General features: G+C 41.6%; 1 protein-coding gene across 2 annotated transcripts in view; it reads right to left on the bottom strand.

Annotated features, from left to right (window-relative positions):
• The window catches only part of KCNH1 (potassium voltage-gated channel subfamily H member 1), a 463,623-nt gene that overhangs the window by 228,960 nt on the left and 220,743 nt on the right, over positions 1–13,920 (bottom strand). For both annotated transcript variants that reach the window (XM_016938123.4, XM_016938126.4), the window contains exon 7: positions 12,797–13,226. In XM_016938123.4, coding sequence (XP_016793612.1) covers positions 12,797–13,226 — 430 coding nt within the window. The remainder of the gene's footprint in view (positions 1–12,796; positions 13,227–13,920) is intronic.

Here is a 13,920-nt window from a genome sequence, read left to right as displayed (position 1 = left end):
AGCATGAAGTTTGGTCCAAAAAGCCAATTGCCAAAGCAAAAGATGGTAGAAATGTGATTTCTCCATATGTAGATGCTTGCCAAGAATAAGCTTTGTCTAGGAACATTGGTATAGGGTGAGATTCTGCATGAGGAGAAGGAAAGGGAGAATGCAGCCCCACCCAGTGTCTTCTGGCCCAAGCTCAAATCAGGATCTATGAAAAAGGACTGGGAAGAAAAAAAAAAAAGCAAGCTGAATGGAAAAAGCATTCTATTATTGGCAGTATGATGTGATCCTGTTCTGTCCTAGTGCCAGGGCTAAGCACAGGTGGAGGCGGGCATTTCCCCCACATCGGAGCAAACTACAGAGCTTCTGCTTGTGTCTATGGGTGACACAGAAGAAGTAACATTAGCACTTTGATGGAAAAAAAGATCCATCCCAGTGGGGGTGGGGGTTCACATAGCAATTGAGAAATGATGTGGTATGTATCAGTAGTGGCCAGGGAAGGAGAGCAGATGCTACCAGGTGGAAGAACAAGCAGCTATGGTCACCCAGAGTTGCCAAGAGACATAACTTTTACCCCTTAAGCCATAAGTTGGGTTCGAATGATCTTTCTGGTCAGCAACAGAAAGAGAAACTGTTTTGTTCCTGCTACTGTGACTCTTTTCCATGTCTGTTTCCACATTGGTGTAGCCAAGAAAAATGGGGAGACGCATTTGGATAAATGTCGAGTCATAGAATTTGGTGCAATAAAAAGCCCACCGCAAAGGCAGAGGATGGTAGAGACATGGTTCTTAGCACAACGGAGGAAATGAGTGCGAGGTTCTTCTTAATCTCAATCTCTGTGAGTGTCATCACTGGAGTGCTGGTTAATTACCTCAGAAAATGAATGGCTAATTATCCATCTGTTCTCACATCATTTCTAAGTGGCTGACACATAGTAGGGTTTTGATAAATATTTGTGGAGGGAAGAGAGAAAGAGAAGCAAAGATAGAAGGCTTAAATCGTACATTCAACAAAGTGTTCAGAAAGGCTTTTGCTCAGAAATCCTGCTTCCCTTCCACTTGTTAAGGTGCTGGATTCCATCCAAGGCTGCCAGCGCCTGCATGTGAGCACAGCTCAATATAATTAAACACCTGAGCTTCCCAGGAGGGATGGAATCAAAATGACAGCCAGGGGAGAACCTGTGGCTTCTGCCTGTGCCCCGCCTTTCTGCTTGCAAGACGGGGCCAGATGGGTAGTCCCCAACAGCCTCGATCATTCTGTGTTTTCACTGCAGGGCTGCTGTCAGTATGTTCTCTATTAATTTGAACATTTGGGCCAGGCTTCATAGGGACTTCTTAGAGTTTACTGTCGTTTCCCCAATGGGTGCATTCTAACTTCCTCACACCAAACCGAGTGATCTTTAAGAAGGGGGCCCAGCCCTCATTTATGTGATCAGGAAGAGGGACACTCTATGCCCACCCCTGCTCTGGCTCAGCCACCCCCACTCCTGCCCAGACCAGTTCTGTTTCCCATCTCTTCTGCAAAGGAGGAACAAAGGATCATCCTCTGACCAGGGTTGGCTCTGCAAGCAGGGCACGTGCAGCTCTGCAGAACTCACTGGTGATTTTTCACATATTAGATTTTGTTTTAAAGCCTTCTGCTCTTTTTGTTCTTCCTACCAAGACTTCTCTCCTTGCCAAGCTTTCTTGCAGTGATGGTGGGTTTTTATCACCACGTAGCTATGATTCAGAGCCAGACCTCTAGCTGATGAGAGCTGAAATTATCCTCTCCCATGCATGCAAAGAGGGTCACAATGGGGAAAAGCGAAAATGGAAACATTTTGTTAGTCTGCAAAATCACTGTCAGGTGAGAATTTACAGAGTTGGCCCTAACAGCTTCTCATTCTGCAGTATCCTCATTGGAAGATTTTCTTCTTGATATTTAGTTCTACAAACAAACCCTTATCAAGCTCTTCTTATACAAAGCACTGGGCTGTCCCTATTCTCTGTTACCAGCTTTGCATATAACACCTTCTCCCTCCTTTACACACTCATCCAACACCTACCAAAGTCCCTGGTGGAATTGTGGAACCATTCATCCACATTAATGAACAAACAACACACACAAGGGATAGTTAAAGAATGGCATTAACATCAACTAGCAGGCCATCTGTGGCCCTGGAGTGAACACTAGGCAGAAACAAAGGTTCTGAAAGGGAAGCATCTTTACCTTCATTTATGCCATTTAATTTGCATCGTTTCCATTTTCAGAAGAAGAAATGGGCCCAGGACTTAAGTACCTTGCTGACTATTAAGTAGTGCAGCCAAGATCCATACCCATGCTTGTCTCCTTTTGGTCCCAGGGACTGTCTATGCTATACAATTTCAAAAATGGAAGTTTTTCTCCTGACCTAATGGCAGCTGCACATGCAGCTTGACTGGTTTCACTGGCAGTGGAGATGACTTTCATAAATCATCCTTGCTGTCTAGGTAGTCTCCTTTCTGAGTAGTATCAATTCAAAGAGGGGCTGTCCAGGAGAAGGGGGCAGTTTTTGATGCCAACAAGCTGACCACTATCATGGGCTGTAGCATCTTCTGTCTAAACAAACTGAGTCATATAATCCAGAAATCCCTGGTGTAGTCCTCCAAGTAAAAAATCAAGTCTGCATCTCAGTGACTTTTCTAAATTGAAGACTACAGGATTGAGATCTGGATGTTAAAAAATTTTCATCAAATTGGCCTTACTGCAAAATGTTGCAATCCCTGTCTTTTGACACATGGTAAACAGTCAGAGGTGGTCATCAAGCACCAAAAAAAAATTTCATCAAATTGGCCTTACTGCAAAATGTTGCAATCCCTGTCTTTTGACACATGGTAAACAGTCAGAGGTGGTCGTCAAGCACCAAAAAGAAAATTGCATCAAATTGGCCTTACTGAAAAATGTTGCAATCCCTGTCTTTTGACGCATAGTAAACAGTCAGAGGTGGTCATCAAGCACCAAAAAAAAAAAAAATCATCAAATTGGCCTTACTGCAAAATGTTGCAATCCCTGTCTTTTGACACATGGTAAACAGTCAGAGGTGGTCATCAAGCACTAGCCTACGGCAAAAAGGAGTCTGAGGGGCTGACAAGCCAGAAGACAGAGAACAGGTGCTCAGCCCCTTTCTAATCAGCACATCTTTCTTTCTGCCCACTATTTGGCAACAAGGGGTTGTGGCTGCTCTTTCTGCAGCATTCAGCTCCCAGGTCCCTGCACCAGTGCCCTGTTCATTGCTGTCAGTGACTAGGGTGGCAGCACAGACTGGTGGAAAGACAATGAGATTGGGGGTCAGAGATCTGGGTTTGCATTCTGCCTTCACCATTCACAAGAAGGTTGACCAAGGGCAAGAGAATTGACCTCCCTGAGCCTTAGTTTCCCCACCTATAAACTAAGATAATAACACCTGTGACATAAAAGTATTGGGAGAGGTGAATAAAGAATGTGTATAATGTGCTCTGCACACAGTATATGTTCAATCATTCATCATTATTAATACTGTTATTACTTACCTATCATTGTAAGTGATGCAAATCCTAACCATTATTCACTGGTCAAGTAAACTCTCTCCTCTTTTATGCCACATTCATGGCCATATTACACAAAAGATCACCATCTTCCTAGAAATCTGAAAGCTTATTCCATGAACACTTAGTGCTTTCCAGCTGCACATGGTTTTCCTACTTGCATTTGTGTAGATTGTAAGTTAACTGTGGAGAAAATATCATATTTTCTCTCTCTTCCTCCATTCATTCTATATTTATTGAGCCCACTGTGGACCATGGATTGGCTCACACAGCCCCTGACCTAAGCTGCTTGAAGTCTGGTTGTGAAGACATCAATACACAGATACAATATGATAAATCTCAGAAAAACCTTAGGTGCCTGGCCCACGGCTCTTCCCAAATAAATGGGGTATATACTGCCTGACCCCTCCTTGACCTCCTCACTGGGGAGACACCCTGCACATGTGCCCATAACAAGCTGTCCTTTCCTTAGTGGAGACTCATCTCATTGACTCATCTGGCTCCCCTACCAGACTCCCAGCAACGGGAGGGCAGAGCTTGTCGGACACATTAACTGCTTCATCCTCAGTACGCACACAGGGCTTGGCACACGGCAGGCACTCAGCTGAGCCCAGAGGTACTCAGCTACACTGTTGATTAATTGAGGTTCTGGAGAACTGCAGGTAAATATAACATTTGTTTTCTCAAGGACCATACTTATTGATGTATTTTTAGAAACTATTTCCTGGTGGGCTTTCCTCCTCCCACCAATTTTAAAGAAGGAAAGGAAAATTCTTTTCTCCTCTGTGTGATTTCTCTCTAGCTGCCTGTAGTTGTCAGTCTAGCAGTTGAGAGCCACAATAAATGCTTGCCAAAAAGCAGCTGAAGTGCAAAATATGATTAATCAAGTTCCCTTGCTTAAAGTAGAATGGATACTTTCACTACTCTTTGCCCACCTTCACCCCTTCTGCTCAAGCTTCAAGGACACCCTACAAAGGAACCAGCTTCTGCAATCTACTGACATAACTGTGGCCTGTGGCTACCAGTACCAACTGCTGTCATGGAGATCTGCAAGAGCAAGCATAGCACTGGCTGGGAGTGATGAGCCCGGCTCTGTGTCTCACTAGCTGGGTGACCTTTGACAAATTACTCCACAGATTCTTTATCCATAACATGAGGAGAACACTACTTGCCTCATGGAATATTGTGAGTTTCAAAGGAGACAACAGACATAGAAGCAAAATATTACTAGAAACAAAGGATTGGATGTTAGCAACATCTCCACATTATAATTGACATTTGAATTAAAATTATATTTTTAAAAAAGAAGGAAAGGAATTTTTCAAATATTGTGGGTACCTATAAGATCAGAGACAATGACCCTTATCGGTTGGCATTCCATCATTAAAGCTTCTGAACATCTAAAACTTGTTGTAAATTCCTCTGCCCAGTGCAGTAATCCAGCTATGAACAAGGATGATGTCCTCTCACAATACACACAAGATATTTTGTCACCATAATTATAGTTCAAAATAATAGGGATATCTTCCACCCCTCTCCTGCAATCTCTCCACTGCCCTCTTTCCCTTCCTGATTCTTTACTCTGCATCCCCCGACCAAACACACATCACAAAGAACATTTTCTCCTGCCAAATCCCAAAATAATCAACAAGGAAAGCAACAAGACAAAGGGAATGACTTTGTCAGATGAAACTGAAGTCAAAACCCAGTCCAGCCACCTCTCAAACTGTGACCTTAAATAGGTTATTTCATGTCTCTGAACTCAGTTTTCTTATCTGCAAAACAGGGATAAGAAAGCCTATTTACAAGAGTTATTGGGTTGTGAAAACTTCCCAGTATTACCTGGCATGTCTTGGGCACTCAGGGCATGACTATTTGTAGTCTTTTCTCCCTTTCCAAGGGGATCACTCCTGCTGCTCCTGGTACCATGTCCTGTCCCGTGAAGATCCTGCCAGTCAAGCCTGAACAGTGAAGCCTGGGAGGACTTCCCAACCACACAAAATGACTTCCTACTTAAGGGCTTCCCTTAACTTGCTCTGCAGTCAGGCCAACTTTTTTTTTCTAAAAAGCTTTGTATCTAAGGAACGTCATATCCAGATATACTTATATTTAATGACCTATACTTTAAACACTGTAATGTACCTGATATTTTATGCAAGTTCAATTCTCTTAAAGTAGAGCATACTCAAAGGACTAACAAATAGTTGAGAAACATCATTGTTTGTTGAGTCCTATTAATGTGCTGTAAGAGAGGAAACAGAGGGGCAGGGAGAGAGTTATCATTGTTTAAACACTCTGCATGGAAGCACTAGGCTAGGTACTTTCGTACTTCACATCACTTTGTTTTTGCATCCCCAAATGGTACCTCCATTTTCAGTTAAGGAACCTGCCAAAGGTCAAAGCATTAATCATGGGCAGAGGTGGGCCTGAAAGCCAGAACTGACTGGTTCCAAAATGTAGGCTCTTTCCCACATTACAGCAGCCTAGGAACAAAAGAGAAGAGAAAGAGCAAGACGACCCACAGGTCCCACCCTCAGGAAGCTTAGAGCTTTACCAGAGCTGGACCAAATAGCAGGCAAAAAAGATAGCCATGATGTCACAAGAATGTTCACAGAGCAGTATAAAGTGAATCCAAGTGAATAAACCCAAAATAGGGTCCATCAGCCTAAGGGCATGAAGTGACAGAGGGTTATGAACAGGATGGGAGTAACCAGAGTTTTCTGGAGGAGGGGAGAAAGTGATGTGGAAGACAGAAAGTAGTCTAAGGTTGTGTCCAAAATGGGGGCACCCAACTGAAATGCATAGTAGTAGGTGGAACTTTTTTTTAAAAACCAGGTTATAGAGAAAAAATCAAGCTGATTGCTGGCTAGAAAAGAACTCTAACGATAAATTGGAAATGAAAGGCTATTTCTCCTATAAAATTCTGAACACTGCACCATTCCCAAAATAAATATAAACCAAAAATGAAATTAAACAGCATTCTTATGCTCCCAAGAAGGGAGTAGCAATTATTATTTTCTTTTTTTTTTTCTAATTACAGAAAAGAAAAAGTTAACTGGGAAGAGCAAGAAAAAAACACTGTTATTAACAACAATAAAATCATGACATCTGAAAGTTAAATTTTCAAATTTTTCCAAAAAGTTGTTATACATCATTATCTCATTTAGTTTTCACTTCGGCCAAGTGAGATTGTCAGGAGAGCCTCTTACCTCTAACCCACAAAAATAGAGGATACAGCCCAAAGCACAGAGCAGATCTAAGATTTGAATCAAAGTCTCTCAACTAGAAATATAAGGACACAGCTCCAACAAGCTCTTCCTGCTGTGGAGGACTAATGTTTCCTAGTATCAACTGACGGAATAAGACTATGGGGAAAAGAAGGAAAGTTGAGGCTGACACTACTAGTCATCCCCCCATATCGGTTTTCCTTGCATATATTACCGTATTTCTACTCAGGCACATGACCACTCAGAATAAATACTATATTTCTATATTTCCAAGCTTCCCTTCCCAGTGTGGCTAGGTTACCAAGTTCCAGCCAATGTGATGTGAACAAAAGTGATAGACAACTTCCTAGTCTTATTCTCAAAAGTAAGGAGTATGACCAGCTTTCCCCTTCCTTTTCTTTCTATTTTCTGGAATAAGAACACATGGCTGGAAAAAAAAAAGCCATATGGGATCCCAATATGAAAGTCATGTGTTGAATACAGCAGAGAAACCTGGGTCTCTGACAACTGCAGAGTAGCCAGGCCAACCCTAAACTTTTAGAAAATTTTGTTGATGCCACTTTTGGTCTCTGTCCAAGAGTAGAACCCATATCCTACTTTTTAAAAAGTGTGGCCAATAGCACTGAAGCACCAAAGACACCTTCCAAAATGTCAGGGTCTTCTCAATTGCTCTGATTCAGACTAAGAAGTCAGTAAACATTTACTAAGAGCCCACTATGTGTTGGAAGTCTCCTAAGAATATCTTTACAGCCTCCTGGCAATTGTGACCCACATCGTTTTAGAAAAATCAGTATGTTGGTACAGAATGCAAAAAGGGATACTCCGCAAAGGTGAAACGCAAAGAAACAAGAAATCTTTAAATAAGGTCATGAAGGAGGCAGGGGAAAAGCCCATATTTGAATGCAAGTGACAATACAAGCTGAAGTGAGGCCACAAAAGACACTGCTGGGCTGCAAGTGGGTAAGGTAATGGGGTCAAGTGTTCAGCAGTGAACGTAAGTACTGTCTCTTCCTCCCAGGCAAGAAGGCAATAGAAGGAAACACTAGTGTGGGCCCAGTTGCTATGTGGGAGTTTCCAGGCCTGAGGAAGAGGTTACCTAAAGCATTAATCAGGATGGTATCTGGCCCAGCAGAAGAACTAGAAGGAGAGAGGAGAACTGGACCAAGGAAATGCTCACAAGAGTCCCTTTAGCTGACACTCAGCTAGAGTTTTAAGGACCTAAAGTGGGAGGAGGACTGGGAAGAAAGAAATGAATTCAAAGAGACAGGTGCTGTGAAGTGCTGAGGTAGGAGACCAAATATTAGGCTTGGGGGTGGAGAGTGTCTGGAGTAGGAGTACATTGTCTAGACCCCCTACCATTAGCAGAGAGAAAGGAAATAGATGTGGCTGACTTATAATGACAGGATGACAGCAATGACATTATGAGAAGAGAATCAGAAAAGTGCAAAGCCCATATTTAGAAAATGGAAACTGTCTCTTTGCCATCAAATTATCCCCAGAGAGCTCCCCCAAACAGGGTCAGGTCCCTAACCGGAGACCTCCCAGATAAAAGGACTCTTCCCCTGACAATTCTTCTTCCTTTGAGGGATTCCTCAAAAGCCAGGGAAAGGCTCAGCCACAGTGAAGAGTCCATCTCTAGGCGTTTGTTGCTGGTTGCTAGGCTGACAGGGTCTGTCTCTGTCCTTCCTATCCACCTCCATCACCCAGACTGTCAACTCCTTAAGAGCACCAACTACGGTGTTAGTCACCAAATCCTCAGCACTTAGCCTGGCATCTGTTGGGGCATGGGGGGACACTCAGTATGTGCCTGTTGAATGGGGGACATCCTCTCCTAGATGTCACACAGAGGGCTGGAATGGCCTTGTGTTTCTCTTGGCATTACCAATGCATAGGAGAGATTATATGGGAGAAAATGAGTCCACACATCATACCTTATAGTCAGCCCCTGCCAGAGACTACCACAGATCTACACAGGGAAGGCAGGGAAACCAGGGCAGAAGCTGGCTTGCCCCTGATCCAGGCCAAGACCCCAGAATGGAAATTAGACATAAAACCAGGCACTTGGAGACACTGTAGATCACCTAAATCCGCAGCTAATCACAAAAACTCATTTTAGTCAACTGTTTTCACCCCTTCTTAAAGCAATTTCTTATCAGAACTGAAAACAGGTATGCTAGCTTGAAAATATTTAGTTTTCCTGCTGCACATCATCCTCTGGGGATTTAGCCAAGTTGTAATGAGATGTTCAGAGCAGACAGGGGAGGTCATAGAAAGCTCGGATAATCTATATTATGGCTAATACACTGCAACAGGATAGCCAAGAAACACTATTACTAAGGCATATAAAATTCAATGCGAAGAGGAAAAAAATCATAACATACCCAGCACTCCAAAAACCCACTGGCTTTTTGTCTCTTTTTACCCCTTAAGGAGTGCTAGGCCTGACTACCAGAGTGACCTGGTAGTCAGGGAGGGAGACAACACCGAGCCTTTGGTGTAAGTGCAGGCTGTGGTCAATGCTCCCCATTACTATTGATCCCAAATCTGATGTCAGTCTAATCCATGAGCTGTACAGGAAGGAGGTCAGTGTATACATGTGTATACACGGGCAAAAAAAGGTAAAAGAGAACTCGGTAAATCTAGTAAGACATCAGCAGTTGTCCTGAACAAACATTGTTTGGAGTATAAGTTTACAAGGATAATCACCAACGCATTACGCCAAGTGCAGTAACTTTCTTGTTAGCACAATTTGGCAGATGTGTGTCACACGGAAAGTGGAACAGCTGAAACGGTGACAGGTTGCTGACAAATGACTGGTTTCCTAAGCACCCAGTCCCCTGAGTCTGTACCATAATCTTGTTCTTAAAATGACTACAACAACAAACAAGCAAAGAAAAAGTTTCCACTGCAGAAACTGTTGGCTTGCTGAAGTTTATGAAGTGAATTTTCAGTGCCTAAGTGTGGAGAGACTGTTGGGGTCTGTGTTGTTAGACCACGCTACCACAGGAGATCTGGATCTGAATCCTATCTCTCCTGTCTACCAGTCCCAGGTTCTTGGGAAAGTGAGTTAACTTCTGTGAGCCTCCATTTCCTTATGAAATGGAGATAATAATCTCTAACATATACCATTGTCATGAGCAGAAAAAATTGTGTGTAGAGTATTTGGCACAGTGTCTGGCAAATAATAAGTGCTCAAGGAAATGGTGTTAAGTGGATTTGCTTAACTAAACATTGTCCTTGGCTACATAATGCAGAAGTGACTACCCATGTATTTTACATTTTTAAAAAAAGAAATGGGCTGGGCGCAGTGGCTCACGCATGTAATCCTAGCACTTTGGGAGGCCGAGGCAGGTGGATCACCTGAGGTCAGGAGTTCAAGACCAGCTGGGCCAACATGGTGAAACCCCATCTCCACTAAAAATACAAAAATTAGCCAGGTGTCATGGTGCGTGCCTATAAGCCCAGCTGCTTGGGAGGCTAAGGCAGGAGAATCGCTTGAACCCAAGAGGCAGAGGTTGCAGTGAGCCTATCATACCACTGCACTGCAGCCTGGGCAACAGAGTGAGACTCTGTCTCAAAAAGAGAGAGACAAAGAGAAGAGAGAAGAGAGAAATAAAGAGACAGAGAAAGAAAGGGACGGAGAGAGAGAGAAAGAAAGAAAGAAAGAAAGAAAGGAAAAGAAAGAAAGAGAAACACACAGAGAGAGAGAGAAAGAAAGAAAGAAATGGAGAGACAGAGACACACACAGAGAGAGAGAGAGAGAGAGAGAGAGAGATCACCTGACTCTCAGAAGGTGGGAAGAGAAAAGAGGCGGTAAATAATTGAGGTTTTCCCTGGAGACTATATCCAAGAAATTGTGCTTTCCATAGACGACTCATTTTGGGGAAAACAAAAAAACAAACAAACAAAAAAAACCCCAACTACTTACCCTTATTATATGCCACCATAACTATTTTCTTTTCTTCTAGGTAAGAAGTTGCAGGGAAATCTCATATTTGAAAGCCTTTTGCGAGTCCATAAAATGGGACCCATTTTCTAAATGATCACTCTTAGCAAATTTTCTGTAATGGATACAATGAGGTATTTCGACTGACAAAGTGGCTCATCTCCCCCTCCCTCTAAGAGAAGGAAATCAAATCATGTCCTGAGCACAGTGCATCTGGTTGTTTATCGGGTGCCCCAAGGCTCACAAAAATGCTGTAAGTAAGCACTGCCTAGGAAATACGTGCAGTTAAGGCTGAAACAGTTCTAGAAGAGAAAAGATCTTAAATCCTTTTCTGTGACATGAGAAAGCACCTCAAATTCTAATTAAGATGAAGCAATTAGCCACCCACAGATCCTTAACACTGCTTCCCATGGCCAGGCAATTATCTCTATTAAAACACATTTTAAAGTAAGGAACAAACCCAAAGCTCCATAGGCACACACTTCCCACAAATCAATTACCCCCTTAGACACATTCCTTAAATACTCTCAGGAAAACTCTGCCTGCAGAGAGGGCTTTTATGAAAGGACTCCATCAGACATGATGAGACTGTTGCAAAAAAGGAGGTACCAAGCAGCAAATGTGACAATTTGAGGTAACAAAATCCACTCACAAAGCGGGATGCTGAATCTCTGGTCAGTTGGACAAAGCAAGGCAAGCTGAAGCCTCAGGTTTCCCTGGTCAGTATAACAATTTGTCAACTCCACCCTACATCAAGCGAAACAGTTTCTACCTACTGAAACAAGAACCCAAGAGTCTTCATGTGTGCTCAGACCTGTCTAAACTGAAATTTCACCAGAGGACTGTCTTCTCACATCTCAATTTGTCATTGAAGTGCCCACAGAATGCACTTGGCAGTTTCACAGTGAGTCCAATCCACTCAAACTTGTTTGCTTTTTCCATCCCATTTAGGTCCCTTCCTACATAAGACTCCCTTTAATGAAGGGAATTCATTGTTGTCTACAGCCAAAAAAAGTTGCTTCTACACTCAGCAATAGAACAGCTATACAATAGTCAGTGGGTAAATCAATCAAATCTAAGTATCTTCCTCAAGAACTAAGGTTGTTTTTCAGTCCAATAAAGTTACTCCAATAACCTATTACTTCTCAACTGAACAAGGGCCTTTCTTCCCTCTGTGTCTGTGGATTTGTTTTTGAGTTGGAAAATTTCCCATCAAGCAAGACATCAAAAATGTTTATCTAGACCAGCACCGTCCAAATGATTAAATTTAAATTTTTCCTGGGAGCTACTTTTAAAAGGAAAATGAAACAGATTAAATTAATTCTAAGAGAATACTTTACTTAACCGATACATCAGAAATATTACCATTTCAATATATAATCAATATAAAATACAATTAATGAGATGTTTTGCATTCATTTTTCATACATTCTTTTTCTCATACTATATTAGACTATGCCAAGCTACAGCTATGTTCAAATTGACATGTAGCATGATGGCTATAGTTAATAATACTGTAATGCCTACAGGAAATTTGCTGAGAGAGCAGATTTCAAGTGCTTTCACCAAAAAAAAAAGGTAATGATGTAAAGGAATGGATATGTTAATTTGCTTTGCTGTCATAATCATTTCACTATATCAAAACATCTCATTTCATACTTTAAATATATACAATTTTTATTAAAAAGAAAAAAATTGACATGAAAAGACTTCCATAATTCACTGTTCTATGAGTAGTTTACTAAAGTGCGTATGCAGCAAGATCTCATTTTAAGTTTATAAAAATCTATATGTATTCAGATATGCAAAGAAAATAGTCTGTAAGAGAAGACACCAACAGTATTAGTAGTTATCTCTGAGAAGCAGAATTATGGATAGTCTTTACTTTCTACTTTGCACTCTTTTGTATTTTCTAAATTTTTTTGCAGTAAGCATATGCTGCTTTAATTATCAGGGTAACTGTAAGCCTAGTCTTAAAAAAAACTCTTCCTTGTTTTAAGTTATTATTCTCCTGATCCTGCTGGCACCGTAGCCATTTCCCTGTTTCCAGCTAACAGAAGAGATGGCCACCCCCACCCCAGCACTGTCATACTTACAGCCAATCATCATGATGGCCACTGCAAAGATCTTCTCAATGTCTGTGGATGGGGCGATGTTCCCAAAGCCCACACTGGTGAGGCTGGTCATTGTGAAATACAACGAGGAGATGTAGACAGAATTCTTGCTGGGACCACCTTCCCACTTCCCTGAGCCAGACCCATTAAACTGGTAAGGGGTGCCAATGTCCATCGCTAGTTGGTACAGCCAGCTGTTGTTGCGGATTGTCTTGGTGTCCTCGTCAAAGATCTCATAGTCCCCAATGCTGTACCAGATGCAGGCCATCCAGTGTGCAGCCAGCCCAAACACACACACCAGCAGGACCAGCACAGCAGCTCCATATTCAATGTAGTGGTCCAGCTTACGGGCCACTCGCCCAAGACGGAGCAGCCGGACAACTTTTAGAGAGCTGAACAGGCTGCTGATGCCCTGGGAGAAGAGGAACACAGCGTCAGGGCCAAAGAACCAAAGATACTACTCTCGTCCCCTCCGCCCCACTTGGGCCATTATTTTAAGCATAGTGTATTTCCATGAGATGCAATTTTATGCAACCCTTAAAAAAAGTAAAATTAGAATTTTATTCCAAGATGTATGGAATGGAAATTCCCATTAGAGTTTTCTACTTCCATTAAAAAGCAAATAAGCAAGCACACAAAACAAATATAATTAGAATTATATTGTACATAAGTAAACAAATACCTGTGGGCATCTTTCCATATCATTACTTACTTTAAAAAATTTTAAGGGTTGCATAATATTTCATCTCATGGAAATGAGATATTGCATAATATGAAAAATCTTAAGGGTTGCATAATATTTATTTCATATTGCATAACATTTCATCCAAATTATATTGTGCATAAGTATGCAAACATATATGTGCTGAAAATGGTTGGGAAATACACCAAGATATTAACAGAGGTTATTGCTGCATTAGCAAGTTATGAAATTACAGGCAATTTTATATTTTGTATATATTTTTGTTATATTTACTTAATTTCTATATTACTTTTATAATTTAAAAAAATAAGTTTATAAATTTAAAAGCAAATACAGTTTTTAAAAAGCTAAAAATAAATTAAGAAATAGCTGAGAAGAATAAAGAAATGAGATTCTGGTTCCT

This window comes from Pan troglodytes, chromosome 1 (assembly GCF_028858775.2).
Source record: "Pan troglodytes isolate AG18354 chromosome 1, NHGRI_mPanTro3-v2.0_pri, whole genome shotgun sequence".
Classification (NCBI taxonomy): Eukaryota; Metazoa; Chordata; class Mammalia; order Primates; family Hominidae; genus Pan; species Pan troglodytes.
Note: the sequence above shows the minus strand (reverse complement) of the source record. Positions and strands in the feature narration are given on the sequence as shown.